Here is an 18,513-nt window from a genome sequence, read left to right on the forward strand (position 1 = left end):
CTATTTTTCATGCGGCTGGAGGCGAACAGGGACACCATTCACTGGAGTGGGGGATGAGTGATATATTATCTTCTCATTTGCAACTGCTTTCTCCAATTTAAATCTTTTCACCACATTATGCATGAAAACTAGTACTTCTAGTCGAGCATACTCTTTTCCAGGGCACATCCGAGCTCCTCCACCAAAAGGTACAAAAGTGTATGGTGCAGGTCCACTTCCTTCAAACCTTGACGGATCAAATTTTTCCGGATTCGGAAAGTATTGTGGATTTTTATGTGTTGAATGTACTGTCCAAAATGTCTGCCAAAAAAAATTGATTTTGTCCAATAAATAAGCTTCTATGACTTCATCTATATATATATATATATATGTATGTATGTATGTATGTATGTATTTATATGTTCATTTTTTGCATGGAAATTAAAATTGTCCATACCTTCCATCCCTTTGGAATGGTAAAGCCAGCATAGGTGAAATCAGTTATGGCCTCCCTAAAGGCTCCTTGAGCAGGTGGTGTCAGCCTCAATGCTTCACGTGCAACATTCCAAGAATACTTCATCTTCTCAATGTCTTCCCAATTTAGCAACTTTTCGGTGCCTTTGGACTTTGCAATCTCCATTTGTTCTGTGTAAATAAATAAATAAATAAACATAATATATTGAGTAAAAATTAAATCTTTTAGGACAATGTTTACTTAAGTTGTGCTCCACACAACACAGCAAGAGTACAATGGAATAAGAAATTAAATCTTGAAAAACAGGATACTAGCACATCATGAATATGTTGTGAAAAATAACAGAAAAAGAAACAAGAACGAGAGTAAGAGCACACAACTATACTTATATATGTGATTCACCTAAAATTAAATCCGGGTTAGGTCCACAGAATTGTAGGATCTCACTATGATAAAGAGCAAAACAAAATTACAGAATTCAGAATGATAACTACGGTCTCTCACTATTCTTCTATAGAATTAAAGTTACATAACAGGCGTGAGAAATATAATAGAACATTTTTTTTTTCACTAATTTTTACTTTCCATACGAAATACAATAGAACATTTTTTTTTTTTCACTAATTTTTACTTTCCATGCAAGATAAAATAATACTTATTAATAATATATTTTACTCTAGTGTTGCATGTGTACTATCTAACACATCAAGTTTTGAGTATTTACCTTTAAAAACCGCACTATAAACATGGGGAAGCTCTGCAAGATAGTTCAAGACAAAGGTAACAGCAGTACTAGTTGTATCATAGCTTGCAACTAGCAAACCTATGATGTTGTTAGAAATCTCCATTTCATTCATGAACTTGCCATCTTCATCTGTCACCAATAGCATCCGTGACAGCAAGTCTCCGAATGGTGTCTCCTTTTTCTCTGATAGTTCCTTCCTCCGATGCCTGATGATCCCCAAAAGCTCTTCACGAACCATTCTGCCTCCTTTGATGGCGCGATTATAAGCCATGCCGGGAAAATCTATAGGCACGGAAAACAATCCGGACGTAACAAGAGTGAAGGCCTCAGCTAGCCTAGCAACATGCTCAGGATCTTCAATGCTCATAAACAACTTACATGCCAATGCAAAAGTATACTTCTTGAGCATGGGGAAAACCTTTACTTCTCCATGAGGAGCCCATTCGGAGTCCAAGTGTTGGGCTGCCATGGAATCCATGATAGGTATGTAGTGTTTGAGAGCTTCAGGCTTGAGAATTTCATGGAGGAAGCCACGCTTCAGCGCGGTTACTTCTTTCAAAGAATTCTCGACGAAAGAGGGGAAGAGCAAGGCCTTCTTCATCGACTGAGGCCACCAAGAGGTGAGGAGCTTGGTCTCATTGGAGAACAAGAATTTGTTTCCTGAGGCTCCACAGAACACTGCCATTTTTTCTCCCAACAATGAGGTTTGGAACACTTGGGGTGAGTACTTGTTCATTCTATCAGAAATGAATTTTTCTGGTCCTGACAAAGCAAACACTACACTTTCTCCAACTATTGGCCATCCAGCTTTACCTGGTGGAAGCTTTGGGCTGCCATAGTTGCGTTTATATGTGTGAGAGAGAAAGATGAGAGAAAGAGATAGAGAGAGGAGCACAAGGAGCAGTATATATGAAAAAATGGCATCCATACTTCCTCAATTAATTGCCACAAAAACCAATTAATGAAGAGGATGATGGAATTCCTAATTGTGTATACCTCTAGCAATTGAACTTTTAGGTTTAGATCAGTATTTATTGGAAAAAGATAACAATACTTGCCTCCCTCAGGAGACGACTCCATATCACTCTGTGGCACTATAATAAAATGACACATGTTCTCTCTTAAATTTGAATTTTAAAATTTAAAATAAAAGCGTATCATTTATCATTTCTTCACCAATGTGGAGAGGGAGGACTAAGATCCTCTGATTGAGTTGAAAGTTCTGTATGCTATCATAAATTGAATTGTTCAACCCTTACCATGTACTATTTTAAATGAATCTATGTCATATAAAGTTCTATATATCTCGTGCCTAGAAATAAAAAAATAAAAAAAAAGTGTATGTATATATATAACTCAATAATATTATTATCTTGGTTAATTAAGACATTGAAGTATTAGAGGATCAAAAGATGTTTTTTAATGATATTTCCTCTGCCTCCTTTTAATATGAAAGTTGATATTTGAGTTTTATAAGAATAAATGAATGTGTGAATTTTTTGTCAATAAAAAATATATATAAATTTAAGAGTTAAGACATTAAGGTGTTATATGGGTACCCTACCTATAGACTAGTAGAGATGACAAAATTTGATATGACCCGTCAACACGACACGAGTTAAGCGGTTTGAGTTGATCTTAAACGGGTTTGGATCGTAAATCGGTCGACACGATTAACTCGTTTAGTTAATCCTGTCATGTTTTGATTGAAAAGTTCAACCCGTGTAATTCATTTATATACGTACATTTAATTATATGTGTCATAACTAAATTTCTATTTAAGTTTTAAAATTACTATATAAACTTGTGTGTTATAATTTAATATTTTGTAAACTAGGACTATATAGTAATTTGGTTGGTTAAAACTTATAATATGTTTTTAGTATTTATTATTTTATTGAGTATTATTAATAATTTAAATAATATTTAATTATATATATATTTTTTAAATAGGTTATTAAACGGGTTACACGTATAATCCGTTTAATAAACGGGTTGGGTTAGTGTTGAAAGTTTCTGACACGATTATTAAACAGGTCATATTCAGATTGAACTGTTTAGTAGAATACCCTTAAATCAACAAGACACGATTATAACCAACGAACATGAATTGTCATCCCTAATTATAACATACAAGTTTATAATATAGTAATTTTGAAATTTAAATAAAAATTTAATTATAACACATATAATTAAACATGCATGAACAGATTACATAGTTTCATGAAAAAGTCCATTATTCTAGAGAAAGAAACTCATAGACAACCCGAAACTGAATGAGTCAGACTAGTTAGAAAATTAACTGAAAGCAACTACTACAATTATTATTTTTATTATTTTGTAATATATATATATATATATATATTGTTCAAAGGTTTTAGGTATTACTCCGTATTATACTACAAAGAAACTTCTAAACAATTTCCTACATGGCATCATACGTTATCTTGAAATAAATAATTGATTATTTTTAAAGAGTTTATATTATCTTAACATATTAGGTTGGCCAAGACTTTTAATTTTCTCCCCTTTTCATTTACAAATAAATAAATAAAACTAAAACGAATACTTAAACTCCCAATTGTCAACGTAAAAAGATAGAGGAGATTACATCCATAATATCATATGTGTGGTAATAGAATTTATTCTTAATACTATTATTAAAACAAAAAATTTACACAGATGTTCTCAAAAGAAGTTATAAAATTTACTTAACATGTGTGGGTTGCATTATAATTGTTCTGTTTTTTCTTTTAGATATATATATATTACTTCTTAGTTCACAAAGATGTCTCTTTTGAGACTTGAACCCCTGATCTCCCTTTGGGAGGTAAGAGCTCGTTGATTTCTTTTAGATGTTACGTAGAGTCTCTAAAGAGTTGTAAATTTTAGTTCAAAATTCAAATTGTTGCTTACCTAATTTTATATATATATATATATATATATATATATATATATTATTGAAGAGGCAATCACTGTCAAAGCAAAAAAAAAAAAAAACATTTACAAATAGAAGTTAGAAAATGTTATATATATATGACATTGTTTTGACCATACTCTTAAATTAATCAGTTGGTCAATTTGACTGCGCTAGCATATATATAAATTTTATTATCTTGCATGTATTTGTTGTTTATTTTATGAGTTTAAGTAAAATATATGCGATTTTAAAGCTATTTTGCACACTTATGTCAAAAGCTGTGTGCTGTGACATTATGATTTTATTTTTATCCAAAAAAACTAATAAAAAACTCCTATGACATCGTATTACGAAAAGAAAATGCCTCCCACTTTGATTTTCTTTATATATAATAATTTTGTTTTGAATATTTCCTTTACTTATAGAAATATTAAATTTTGACTGTTAAGACTTCAAAGGTTCAGTAATATTGTTTCTATTAAATTGTCACGCCCTGAATTCCACGACTCAGGTCGCGAAGAAATAAAAATAAAAATAAATAAAAAATAATAATTAAAATAGATAATTAATTAATTAGATTCACTTGAGTAAATAAATAATTAATTGGAGAAAACCGGTATCATTCACCACATAAATAATAATAATAATAATAATAATAATAAAAATAATAATAATAGTTTCATAAAATAAATAATAGCATGATTAATTAACCATTTATATTAGACTATCCAAATGAACCCACATGTACACAACTTAAACAATAATTATTCAATTCCACTATATAAGTCATGGTCACCATGACCTCATTACAATCCATAAGGTGAGAAATAATATTAAGGGATTACATGAGTAAAGATAAGAGAGAAAATTTCAAAAGAACTCCAAAAGATAGATGGGTGAGTTCCTACATCATTTTCCTCCTCCAAAAGAATATTACAAACATGCCATCAAATATAATATCCAAAATACACCATGTGTCAAAATACAAGTCCAAAAGTAAGCTACACAATGGATGTCACAATTATCACAAGTAGCTCAAAAATGTTGTCAAGATCCCAACCAAGTTAGGGATAAGGAACCTCCTCTTGGGCAATGCCCTTTCCTGAAAAATATAAGAATCAGTGGGGTGAGCAACGAATTGCTCCGTAGGAATGTCTCATGAATATAAACTAGGTTTCTCAAAATTCTACAAACATGCATGGTCATACAATACAAGGAACATGCTCCCTAATGTCTTGTCTCAAGGGAAACCTAAATAGGATCATCCTAGTCTAGCATAAATAATATTAATTCATTCATCAAAACAAACATAAGTAACAATGTGTAATGTACATAAATTCACAAGTTGCAATAACACATAAATGCCAACTTGAAAATAAAAGTCGAAATCAATTAACGGGATGACTCGGAACACACCCACACTCCCGGTCACATAGTCATACTATGCGCCTAAATAAAAATAGTCGTTTTCGGATTACTAGTCCGCCGTAAATTAATGGCCAATATAAAGTGGGGAAACTCGTGTTTCACCCCCGAGCGCCGAGCCCTCGCATTCTCAAAGTAACAACCCCCGAGCATCTCCCAAAATCAACAAACAAGTCCACAAAATAATTCATATACCATGATATGTCCAAATTGCACTTCACATGCGCACATAAATTATACTAATCACACAATCCATGTCCTATGGTCCAAATCACTATAATGGCATACTCTTTGATGCAATGTCAACAAATTGGGTATTTTAAAGTCATTTAAATTCATGTTATCATTATATCAAATTTCAAGTGTGTAAAAGTTTAACATCATCATAGAAATATACATCTTCAAAATTAACCTTCACAAAATAACAAATACATGATAATTCCATGAATAAGCATAAAATATAAGGCACTTTAATTACAAGAAAATGTACACATTAAGATCTAGGACTTTAATTAACATCCATAATATCAACAATGGAACAAATAACATATTACACATGAAAATTGATATAAAAATTCAACAAAACATTATGGACATGCAATTAAATCATTATATAAGCTCTCTAATTAAACCTACACACACAAGTATATGCATAACTCACACAATGGTCATAAAATTCCAAGAACTCCTAGGTTATAAGCACAATACACCCCTACCTCAAGCTAGGAGCAAACCCTAGCTACTCCAAAGGAAAAATGTGCTCCAAATCCAAAATTGATTGAGGGGTTTTGTTCCTCTCGTAGTCCTCGTCAATTTTCCTTCTATGCAAGCTCAAAATCTCAAAGGTTGGAGGTGAAATGGTGGAGAAATGGTTGAAGTAAAATGAAAAATAAAAGAATGAGAGATAGAAGAGAGAGTGTCAGTGGAGTGAGAGAAATGAGAGGATTTTTGGTCTATCTTACACTTTCTCTCTCTATACAAACACACATATACATATTACACACATTCCCATCCACACATATCTTACCCACTAGTCAACCTAGGCCCCACAACATAACAAAATGCAATTAAAAAAATAAATATAAATGGAAAATAAAAATGAAAATAAACTTGGTCATCACAACCTCCCCAACTTAAAGGGATTTCATCCCCGAAATCAGGTCATACCTCAAGTTGCAAACAAATCCGGGTACTTGGAGCGAACCTCCTCCTCCCGTTCCCAGGTAGCCTCCTCAACTCCGTAATGCCTCCATAAAACCTTGACCAATGGAATGGTTTTGTTTCTCAACACTTGCTCCCTAGTGTCGAGAATCTGTACTGGCCCCTCCTCGTAAGTCGCATTCTCATCAACCTCAATGTCGACCCATCTCAAAATGTGTGACGGATCTGGCTCATACTTCCTCAACATAGAAACATGGAAGACATTGTGAACTTTATCCAAATGTGGGGTAACGCCAAGCGATACGCAACCTCACCAACGCAATTCAAGATCTCGAATGGCCCAATGAATCTAGGAGACAACTTTCCACTTCGCCCAAAATGCATTAATCCCTTGCGTAGAGCGATCTTGAGAAAAACATGATCTCCCACCTCGAAGGACAATGGTCTCCTCCTCTTGTCAGCATAGTTTTTCTGCCTACTTTGAGCCGTGATCAACCACTGTTGAATCAACTTGATTTTCTCCATGGTCTCAATAACAATGTCAGGACCCAAGGCAGCTGTTTCTCCTACCTCGGTCCAACAAACTGGAGATCTACAAGGTCTGCCATATAATGCCTCGAAAGGTGCCATCTCAATGCTGGCCTAATAACTGTTGTTGTAGGCAAACTCTACCAAGGGCAAGTGATCTTCCCAACTGCCTCCAAAATCTAAGATGCATGCTCGTAGCATATCCTCCAATGTCTGAATGGTACGTTCTGACTAACCATCAGTCTGAGGATGGAATGCCGTGCTAAAATGAAGCCTTGTATCAAGAACCTCCTGAAAACCCTGCCAAAAATGTGAAATGAACCGTGGATCACTGTCCGAAACAATAGACATTGGAACCCCATGGAGCCTGATAATTTGCCTCACATACTGCTTACTGAGCTTCTCTGCATCATCAGATACTTGCATAGGCAAAAAGTGAGCTGTCTTTGTCAACCTGTCGACTATGACCCAAATGGCATCATTCCCATTATTTGACCTCGAAACTCCTGTCACAAAATCCATGGTAATGTACTTCCATTTCCACTCCGCTACTGGTAATGGTTGCAACAAACCCGCTAGCCTCTGATGCTCGGCCTTCACTTGTTGACAAGTAAGGCACTTGGCCACAAACTGTGCAACATCCCGTTTCATACCCTTCCACCAAAACTGACGTCTTAAACTGTGATACATCTTGGTACCACCTGGATGAACAGCAAGTCGAGAATGGTAAAAGTCCTGAAGGACACTATCATGACAAGGCAAAGGGACATACATCTTTCCCTTGAACCTAAGACCTCCATCTGAATGTAATATCCAACCATCTACAGACTCACCACCTGAAATCCGTGTGCGAATGGACTCCATCTCGTTATCCTGCTTTTGTGCCTCAATTACCCCGCTAACAAGGGTTGGTTGAGCTACAAGACTAAACAAAGTAGCTGGTGCATCATTATTACTGAAATACAGACCCATCTCTGCAAAATCCTCCATCATTTTCCATTCCCGGATGGCAATGCTAGCCAAGTTTCCATGTGACTTCCTACTCAAGGCATCTGCCACAATGTTAGCCTTTCCTGGGTGATACTGTAAATCAAAATTATAGTCCTCCATATACTCCACTCATCGTCGTTACCTCATGTTCAAGTCATTTTGTGAGAAAAGATACTTGAAACTCTTATGATCGGAGAAAACCTCAAACTTCTCCCCGTACAAGTAATGTCTCCATCCCTTCAATGAGAAAATCACTGCCGCCAACTCCAAATCATGAGTCGGATAGTTCTGCTCATGAGTCTTCAACTGTCTAGACCCATAAGCAACCACCCGTTCCGTCTGCATCAAGACGCAACCTAAACCATCCCGTAAAGCGTCACAATAGATCACATAACCCAAACCACGTTCAGGAATCACCAAAACTGGAGCCGTAGTTAATCTGGTCTTCAACTCCCGAAAGGCTAGCTCACAAGCCTCATTCCATACAAACTTGATTCCCTTGCGAGTAAGTCGAGTCATAGGTGCCGCTAAACGAGATAAATCCTGAACGAATCTTCGATAATAACCAGCTAGGCCAAGGAAACTCCGAATCTCAAAGACACTCTTCGAACGCTCCCAATCCATCACTACTTTAATTTTCGAAGGATCAACTGAAACTCCTCCTCCTGAGACAACATGTCCAAGGAACTTCACTTTCGGTAGCCAAATCTCGCACTTCTCGTACTTGGCATACAACCGGTTATCCCTAAGGGTTTGCAACACTGTTCTCAAGTGAGACTCATGCTCCTCCTCCGAAGATGAGTACACGAGTATGTCATTAACAAATACCACCATAAACTCATCAAGATAGGCACTAAACACAAGGTTCATCAAGTCCACAAAAGCTGCTAGAGCATTGGTCAAGCTAAATGGCATCACAAGGAACTCGTAATGGCCATACCGTGTGCGAAAAGCGGTCTTAGGGATATCCTCATCCCTGACTCTCAACTGATAGTAGCCTGACCTCAAGTCTATCTTCGAAAAACACTTAGCTCCCTTCAATTGATCAAACAAGTCATCTATCATCGGCAAAGGATACTTGTTCTTGATCGTAGCATGGCTCAACTTATGATAGTCGATACAAAGTCTCAAAGACTCATCCTTCTTCTTTGTAAAAAGAACCGGTGCTCCCCACGGTGAAGCACTAGGGCGAATAAAGCCTTTTGCTTTCAAATCATCCAACTAGCTCTTTAACTCATTCAACTCCGCCTGTGCCATGTGATACGGTGCCATAAAGATGGGCGTAGTACCGAGTATGACATCAATGGCGAACACAACATCCCATATGGGAGGCAACTCTGTCAACTCCTGCGGAAAGACATCAACAAACTCACTAATCACCGCTGGAAAATTATCACCCAGACTCCACTTTTTCCTCGACTAAAAAGTTGGCCAAGTAGAACCTATGACGACCCCAATCACCAATACCATAAACGGTCAAAGTGTGTGAATCGCTCCGATCTCCCACAAAGTAAAAACAATCTCCATTGGGAGTACATATGGTCACCCTCCCTCGGAAGCAATCAATGGTGGGTCAAAAAAAAGATAACCAATCCATCCCAAGAATGACGTCAAAACCCGTCATCTCAAGAGGAATGAAGTCGAACCACAATGTCCGCCCTGCTATCTTAATAGCACAACCCCGATAAATTCTATCCAACGCAACTGGTCCCCCAACCGGTGTGTCAACACAAAGAACCCCATCCAAGGATGTGATCTCTAACCCCAATGAATGTGCAAATGATGATTAAATGAATGAATGTGATGCACCTGAGTCAATCAAAACTCTAGCCCAAGAACTGAACATAGGAAATATACCTCGAACAACTAAAGGTCCTACTGAAGTACCTGCTTGAGGAAGAGCAAAAACTCTGCCCTGCACTCCTGAACCCTGCTGTCCACCACCCTGATACCCTGACTGCTATGAAGACATACTAGGTGTAGAGCCCCCAGCAGGTTGTGGGCCCTGAACTGAAGCTACAGGCTGTGGTGTATGAGGAACCCTGGATCCAGACTGGACCACGGATGACTGTGACTGCCTGAACTGTGATCCTATACCACCATGTGATCCACTCCCCCTCTGTGGGCACTCCTTCTTGAAATATCCCGTCTACCACAACTAAAGCAAGCATTCGGAAGTCCGGTCGAAGCAATAAAAGACTGTGTGGTAGGTGTCTGAAGCTGTGGGCAATGTGGCCTGATGTGTCCTGACTGATGACAATGGTGGCATACTACCTCAGTGTGGATCCCAACGATAAGGGAACTATGGGTGCAGGACGTGCCTACTGCCGAGACCTCTGTGAGTATGAACTGCCTCTTCCCCCTCTAAATTTCTTCGATTGACTCCCTGAAGATGAAACCTTACCCCTAAAATGCTTTTTGGACTCCCTAATCCGTTGTGAGTCCCTGTCCTCTGCCTCCACAAGCAATGCCCGCCTCACCACTTCAGAATAGACCCTCAAATCCAAGACTGAAACACGGGGCCTAATGTTAAGGTGTAGGCCATTTTAAAACTTCAAGGCCCTATCTTCATCGATCCGTACCAAGTCTGGTGCATAGCGAGAGAGAGACGTAAACTTGTTCTCATACTCCATGACACTAATACTCCTTTGGTAGAGGCCATCGAACTTCTTTCTTATTTCCCTCATTGCGGTCCTTGGGAAATACTTTACATAAAAGAGCCCCTGGAAGACTTCCCAAGTCATCGTCTCAATATCATGAGTGTTGGTGATAGATCTCCACCAAACCTCGGCATCACCTGTGAATGAGAAGGATGCTAGAGAGATCCTCAACCGATCTGTGGGCACCGCTATACCATCAAGTTTCTTGACCGCCGAGTCAAGCCAAAACTCTGCCACTAGTGGATCAAATCCCCCTACAAATGGCTCAAGCTTGAGCCTCTGAAACGTCACAAGGTAGTTCATAGCCGGGTTAGTGTAATACCCCTACTTTAAAAAGGGATAAAATTGGAATTTAAATGTTATTTTATGTGCATTTTTATTTTATTTATTAATTTTATGAATAAATGCTTATGTGGCAAATTGTTTATTTGTGTGTATTAATTGATTTATTTGTTAATTATTTATTTGCGTTTATTATTTTGGTTTAATTGTCTTAGTTGAATTATTTAACATTATTTGCATTAATTGACTTAATTGGATAATTTGATTTAATTGATTTATTATTGTTTTATTAAATGGAATTTAATTGTAGGTTTTTGTTATAGGCCAACTCGGATTAAGTTTAGGGCTCTATCTCAATGTGACAAGGATTAGGGTTTTAGTATTTAGTTTATAAATGCACCATTATGCGTTAAGCTAGGGTTTTACGATATATCACATAGCATATACACGTAGAGGGTTCTGCAAAACACAGAGAGATATAGAGTAAGGTTTGAGAGAACAGAGCAAATTGTGAGTTCTCGACTGAGGTTTCAAGGCCAAACCTAGGAGAAAGAAAGGGCAGAGGTAATAGGAGGCTAGACAGTGTTGCAGTGGTCACCGGAAAGTCTAGGAGGAAGACAACGTTGAAAGGTTTCAAATCGGAACCGAAAGGCAAGTTCTATCTTCCTCTTTCCCTTTGGGCCGTGTTCTGTGCACCTAGATAATCTCTAGGGTTTAACTAATCAGTAATTGGAACTTACGTGTTTATATATATATTTCATTGATGATATGTTTGCCTTAAAACAAATCTGTTACAAAGCATGTAACACTGGTTCCAGTTTTCTGCCTTTTAAGCATGTTGTAACTTTATTTTTTGTAGTTAATTTAAACTACTGTAAACAAAGTATAAGAATGCTACTGGGGTATATAAAACTCATAGGGATGCTATTATTCTATTTTAATTACTTGTTGCAATCCGTTCTGTTTCAATTTGCACATGGTTCCAGTGTTCATACTAACAGCATGTTAAGTTGGGTAGCAAACGTAAGCTTTGTAATTGATTTAAATTGCTATAATCAAACCCTGGGGATGCTATTATGAGGGTATTAGATCTTTAAGATCAGTTTAAGAAACCAACAGAGGGGTAGGAATTGATCGGAGAATGAGCAGATTGACGGAAACGGAGCAGAGATGAACTAGAGGCTCTCAAGAGGGAGAGAGCCGGCTCTAGAAAGTCAAGAGCCGTCTCCCCTTCCGAAAGAGCCAGCTCCTAGGGAATTAGAGCCAGCTCCAATAGGGGAAGAGCCGGCTCTTCCATTCCAAGAGCCGGCTCCAATTTGTGTTACGTCCAGAAAGTGTTTTCTAGGTCTCTGTTTGGTGTTTTGAGCACTGTTTGAGCTTTTGAGTTATGCTAATGAACTGTAGGGACTTAACAGAGGATCTAAGTAGTTAATTTTAAGTGTTATTAAATTTATTGTTGTATGGTTTAAATCTCTAAGACAAAGGATGAAGCAGTGTAAAAATATACAACGGTGTATGCTACTAACAGAGAAAGGAACTAAATGGCTTGATTAAATTTTAGAAATTTAATGAGACTTCACGGGGGGATTAAATAGTTAATTTTGGGTGTTATTAAGATCCTAAATTGATTTAAGGTTAATTCTAAATTAACGGATCAAACTGTATAATACTTATGTACAATTGTATACGGTTAGTAGATGGATGAAGTTTTAAATGCTTAAGCTTATTTTTAGGCATTCCAGTTGGATTTAATATATTTATAAAATGGGTTTAAATATATTATAGGGTCATTGGTGTGTTAGATGTGATCTATGCATGCTCTGGATGTTAGTTGTTGATTTATTAAATCATCTCCTGCAACTATATGGTTAACTATTTGGATTTAGATTACTAAAACTTTCAACAGTTTCTTACAATGGTTCGGATATTGGTTTGGACTGTAAATTGCTAAACTTTAATTTAGGTGTTGTAATTTACTTGGTTTGGATGCCAATTGTGAAATCTTATATATTATTTTGCAATCAACTGGATTAGGGTTTTGAACTGAAATTGCTATAATATTGTATAAACGATGCTGCAATTACTTGGCTTTGGTTTTGGATTTAAATTACTTGCTTATTATATATTTGTGGTAATTTACATGGATATGGAGAATTGTATGTACCGGTATGGGACGGTGACATACTAGGTATGGATTAGTTAAAACACTAATCCTACCTAATTTGGAATGAGTTGGATTAACCATACAAAGGTTAAGTCCTACTTAAATGGATGTATATGAACCGGTATGGGACGGTGTCATATTAGGGATGGCTTAGTTCAAAACACTAAGACCTACCTATATTGGGAATGGATTAGTTCAAAACACTAAGTCCTACCCAAATTGGATTAAGGTATGGATTAACCCTAATGGTTAAGTCCATCATCTATTTGTGTCATATCAATTAAGAATTGAATGACCTATTTGGTTTCAGGATGGATTTGTTATACATATATCAGACCCCTATATATATGGTTGATATTTTGTATTAGGAGGAGTATGGACTTCACATATATAATATACGTGCCATGGTATGAGCTTGAGTCTCAGGACCATGGTTAGGGCGCGTATATCGCCTGGGATGGATAACTGGACATAGGTGTTGTTCCCTGGTAGGTCTAGGTACTCATGCCCACCTTAGGGTGCGTATTTGAATGATGCCTTCTATTCAGGTTGAGACAGACCTACTGGACTAGCGAGCGTCCTATAGTGTGCACTATATACATATATGGACTACTCTAGCTATTGTGAGGTATCTATGGTGTATCTGCGTATCGGGTCACTGTATGGATTGTAGTTAGATTAGAACTTGCTCGTGGGCCTGACCCACCCTTCTATTATTTTTTTCAGGTGTTCGTCAGTCCAAGCTGTAGAGCTTGATTGTGCTGAGCAGATACAGTTATTCACCGCACCGATGGCATAGGATTTTATTTCATGTTAAGACTTGAGTTTTATTTCCAGTTCTTTTGAATACAGTTGGGATTTGAATAGGGGTCCACTAGATGGATTCCCGAGTTGTATTTGGAGGATCAGTTGTAGCATAAAGGTTATTTATTAATGAAATTTTATTTCGAGATTTCATTCAATGGATTATCATTTTAGTTTTCTATTCAGCAAATTTTATTTATCTCTTTTGATATAATTATTCTGTGTTCGATTATTGCTAATTGTTTTGATATCCTCGGGTAATCGGGTGTGGGCCTGGCCAACCCGCATCCGGAAATCTGGGGGTATCACAGTTAGCCACTGCCGGCTCTAGAGGCCTCAATCCTGCGGTAATTCTCCGAACCATCTCCTCTATGGCCACTGTGAATCCACGTGTCATCTCTATCATCACTTGTGTGCCATCAAAAGAAGTAGGTGGTGGGTCAACACCCACGCCTCTGCTCCTATCCCTCCTGGGGTGAACCATATCCCTAAGAAGTTGTGTCTCATCCACATGCTCCCCAAGGTTAGGACGCGAAGTCTCTCCAGTTTCACGTCTAGGCGGCATGGTTCTATAAGTACAATGGAAACAGATGAATATAGATGTAAGTCAATAATTAAATGGAAGTGCTCACAATCCCATGCAATTCACTCAATGGAAACATGAAACGCAATGCATCATAATGCGAACCAACATATAAATCATGCTGAGTCATAAAACAAAATGTCTTAAACAATTAAGCACATAAGCACGTAACAAATAATTATCATGTAAACATGGAACACGAAATAAACCCAACCCGTCGTCCTTAGGTTTTCGAACCCGAATGCTCTGATACCACGTTGTCACGCCCCGAATTCCACGACTCGGGTCGCGAAGAAATAAAAATAAAAATAAAAATAAACGAAAACTAATAATAAAAATAGATAATTAAATAAATAATTAATTAATTAGATTCACTTGAGTAAATAAATAATTAATTGGAGAAAACCGGTGTCATTCACCACATAAATAATAATAATAATAATAATAGTTTCATAAAATAAATAATAGCATGATTAATTAACCATTATATTAGACTATCCAAATGAACACACATGTACACAACTTAAACAATAATTGTTCAATCCCACTATATAAGTCATGGCCACCATGGCCTCATTACAATCCATAAGGTGAGAAATAATATTAAGGGATTACATGAGTAAAGATAAGAGAGGAAATTCCATAAGAACTCCAAAAGATAGATAGGTGAGTTCCTACGTCATTTTCCTCCTCCAAAAGAATATTACAAACATGTCATCAAATATAATATCCAAAATACACCATGTGTCAAAATACAAGTCCAAAAGTAAGCTACACAATGGATGTCACAATTATCACAAGTAGCTCAAAAATGTTGTCAAGATCCCAATCAAGCTAGGGATGAGGAACCTCCTCTTGGGCAATGCCCTTTTTCCTGAAAAATCTAAGAATCAACGGGGTGAGTAACGAATTGCTCCGTAGGAATGTCTCATGAATATAAACTAGGTTTCTCAAAATTCTACAAACATTGCATGATCATAAAATACAAGGAACATGCTCCCTAACGTCTAGTCTCAAGGGAAACCTAAATAGGATCATCCTAGTCTAGCATAAATAATATTAATTCATTCATCAAAACAAACATAAGTAATAATGTGTAATGTACATAAATTTACAAGTTGCAATAACACATAAATACCAACTTGAAAATAAAAGTCGAAATCAATTAACGGGATAACTCGGAACACACACACACTCCCGGTCACATAGCCATGCTATGCGCCTAAATAAAAATAGTCGTTTTCGGATTACTAGTCCACTGGAAACTAACCGATTGGCCAATATAAAGTGGGGAAACTCATGTTTCACCCCCGAGCGCTGAGCCCTCGCATTCTCAAAGTAACAACCCCCGAGCATCTCCCAAAATCAACAAATAAGTCCACAAAATAATCCATATACCATGATATGTCCAAATTGCACTTCACATGCGCACATAAATTATACTAATCACACAATCCATGTCCTATGGTCCAAATCACTATAATGGCATACTCTTTGATGCAATGTCAACAAATTGGGTATTTTAAAGTCATTTAAATTCATGTTATCATTATATCAAATTTCAAGTGTGTAAAAGTTTAACATCATCATAGAAATATACATCTTCAAAATTAACCTTCACAAAATAACAAATACATGATAATTCCATGAATAAACACAAAATATAAGGCACTTTAATTACAAGAAAATGTACACATTAAAATCTAGGACTTTAATTAACATCCATAATATCAACAATGGAACAAATAACATATTACACATGAAAATTGATATAAAAATTCAATAAAACATTATGGACATGCAATTAAATCATTATATAAGCTCTCTAATTAAACCTACATACACAAGTATATGCATAACTCACACAGTGGTCATAAAATTTCAAGAACTCCTAGGTTATAAGCACAATACACCCCTACCTCAAGCTAGGAGCAAACCCTAGCTACTCCAAAGGAAAAATGTACTCCAAATGCAAAATTGATTGAGGGGTTTTGTTCCTCTCGTAGTCCCCGTCAATTTTCCTTCGATGTAAGCTCAAAATCTCAAAGGTTGGAGGTGAAATGGTGGAGAAATGGTTGAAGTAAAATGAAAAATAAAAAAATGGGAGAGAGTGTCGGTGGAGTGAGAGAAATGAGAGGATTTTTGGTCTATCTTACACTTTCTCTCTCTATACAAACACACATATACATATCACACACATTCCCATCCACACATATCTTACCCACTAGTTAACTTAGGCCCCACAACATAACAAAATGCAATTAAAAAAATAAATATAAAAGGAAAATAAAAATGAAAATAAACTTGGTCATCACATAAATTATTCACATCATTTCAACTGTAGAAATTTAAGCAACGACTATTTCTCAAGTTGTGTTTCTTGTGGTTGTGGGAGACAGTATTAACAACCTAATTTTGATATTAATTATGAATTTTGAACAAATTCAATGCCCTTTATTTTTTTAAAAGTAATAATGTTGGATTCTAAGTTAGTATACTAATTTTTTAATTAAAAAATTAAAGTGTATTTGTTCAAAAGTAGAGGGCCGATGTCCTCCTCTGTTGCTAACTTTGATTCTCTTAAGTACAGCGTAACTCTACGAAGGAGTCGTACCCGTGTTTTGTCTATATCGAATACCAACACTACTCGAACATGTGTCTGATACTTCATATATGTGTTTATAAATAAAAATAAAATTTTATTATTTTGGACACTTCACTGACACTTCCGGACACTTAGACTGACACTTTCTAACATTTGTAATACAAGTCTACCAGATAGTCTTGAAAATAATATGAACACATTCTGAAATGTTCAACTTAAATTTTTTAAAATAAAAAAATTAAATTAAATAAATAAATAAAAATTTGGTATTGTACATATAATCACAAGTGAAGCATAAAATGATATTTGCCCATTTAAAACAAAAATACTATAACAGTATATATAATATAAAAGTCATTACAATAATGAGATAATTTTATTTTCCAAAATATTTCAAAGCTCTTAGTATAGAAATTAGAAATGAATCAAAGTTTTTTAATACAATTACTCAATATATGTATATAAACAAATATTTATATTTATATATAGTCGTGTCTACGTCACACTCAGCAGCAGAGACGACTGGGGGACTATTCACGCGGAGGTCTTTCTGAGCTTCACAAGAAGGGTCACAATTTGGTCATCTAATGCAAGAATCTTCGATTCAATTTCCATAGAGCAATGCAATGAGGAAATGAAAAAGGAAGAGAAGAGGTCTCGATCCTAACAAGTTTGTGTCTTATTTTTTAAAAATTTGACGTGTCCACATATCCACGTCTTGTCCGTGTCTCGTGTCATTGTCCATGCTACATAGTAGTTAACCAACCGTGAGATTTAACCGAAGTTCAAAATTGTCACATGGTTCACTAAAGTGTTGGTTGATACCTTAATTTTGCAATTAAGTCCCTTTGATAATGCAAGTTGACTTGGATGAGCATTTGACAAACTCAATGCCCTTTTTTTGAGTGAATGAAAATGATTTTAATCCCTGGTCAAATTTAGCAGAAATGAAAATAATTTATTTTGTATTACGGGATGACTGGTTACACTTGGCGCCATTTCATTTTCATAGTTTGGTCAGATCCTTGTATATAGGTGCAACTACCACATTTGAATAAAGCAAAAATCACAATAATTCTCCTGAAGACTCGTTTCTGATGCACAGAGATGAACCCATACAATGGGAAATCAATTTGCTTTTATTTATCCATAAATGAGATGTCATTAAATCACAAGATTGAGACTTGGACTA

The 18,513-nt window shown here is 36.2% G+C and overlaps 2 protein-coding genes across 2 annotated transcripts; both read right to left on the minus strand.

The window, feature by feature from the left end:
* On the minus strand, positions 1 to 2,127 carry LOC132304636 (beta-amyrin 6-beta-monooxygenase-like). Its single transcript, XM_059802380.1, has 3 exons — positions 1,179 to 2,127; positions 437 to 624; positions 1 to 300 (listed from the first exon to the last, which is right to left on the minus strand). Exons 1-3 carry the CDS (start codon positions 2,125 to 2,127, stop codon positions 1 to 3), a joined length of 1,437 nt encoding a protein of 478 aa, XP_059658363.1.
* A 6,234-nt stretch (positions 2,128 to 8,361) lies between these two features.
* Positions 8,362 to 9,138, minus strand: LOC132304637 (uncharacterized mitochondrial protein AtMg00860-like). The gene has a single exon (XM_059802382.1). The coding sequence runs from the start codon at positions 9,136 to 9,138 to the stop codon at positions 8,362 to 8,364; it is 777 nt and encodes a 258-aa protein (XP_059658365.1).
* Positions 9,139 to 18,513: the final 9,375 nt, after the last annotated feature.

The sequence above is a fragment of the Cornus florida genome, unplaced genomic scaffold (genome assembly GCF_030987335.1).
Source record: "Cornus florida cultivar Cherokee Brave unplaced genomic scaffold, ASM3098733v1 CherokeeBrave_3.0.0_Hap2_Chr04, whole genome shotgun sequence".
Taxonomy (NCBI): Eukaryota; Viridiplantae; Streptophyta; class Magnoliopsida; order Cornales; family Cornaceae; genus Cornus; species Cornus florida.

Excerpts from the sequence above, each read along its gene's own strand:
- LOC132304636 (XM_059802380.1), bottom strand. The coding sequence starts at position 2,127 with ATGGATGCCATTTTTTCATATATACTGCTCCTTGTGCTCCTCTCTCTA. Across the intron at positions 625-1,178 it reads TTATAGTGCGGTTTTTAAAG|AACAAATGGAGATTGCAAAG; the intron begins GTAAATACTCAA and ends TTATTTACACAG. Across the intron at positions 301-436 it reads CCATTCCAAAGGGATGGAAG|ACATTTTGGACAGTACATTC; the intron begins GTATGGACAATT and ends TTTTTTTGGCAG.
- LOC132304637 (XM_059802382.1), bottom strand. The coding sequence starts at position 9,138 with ATGCCATTTAGCTTGACCAATGCTCTAGCAGCTTTTGTGGACTTGATG.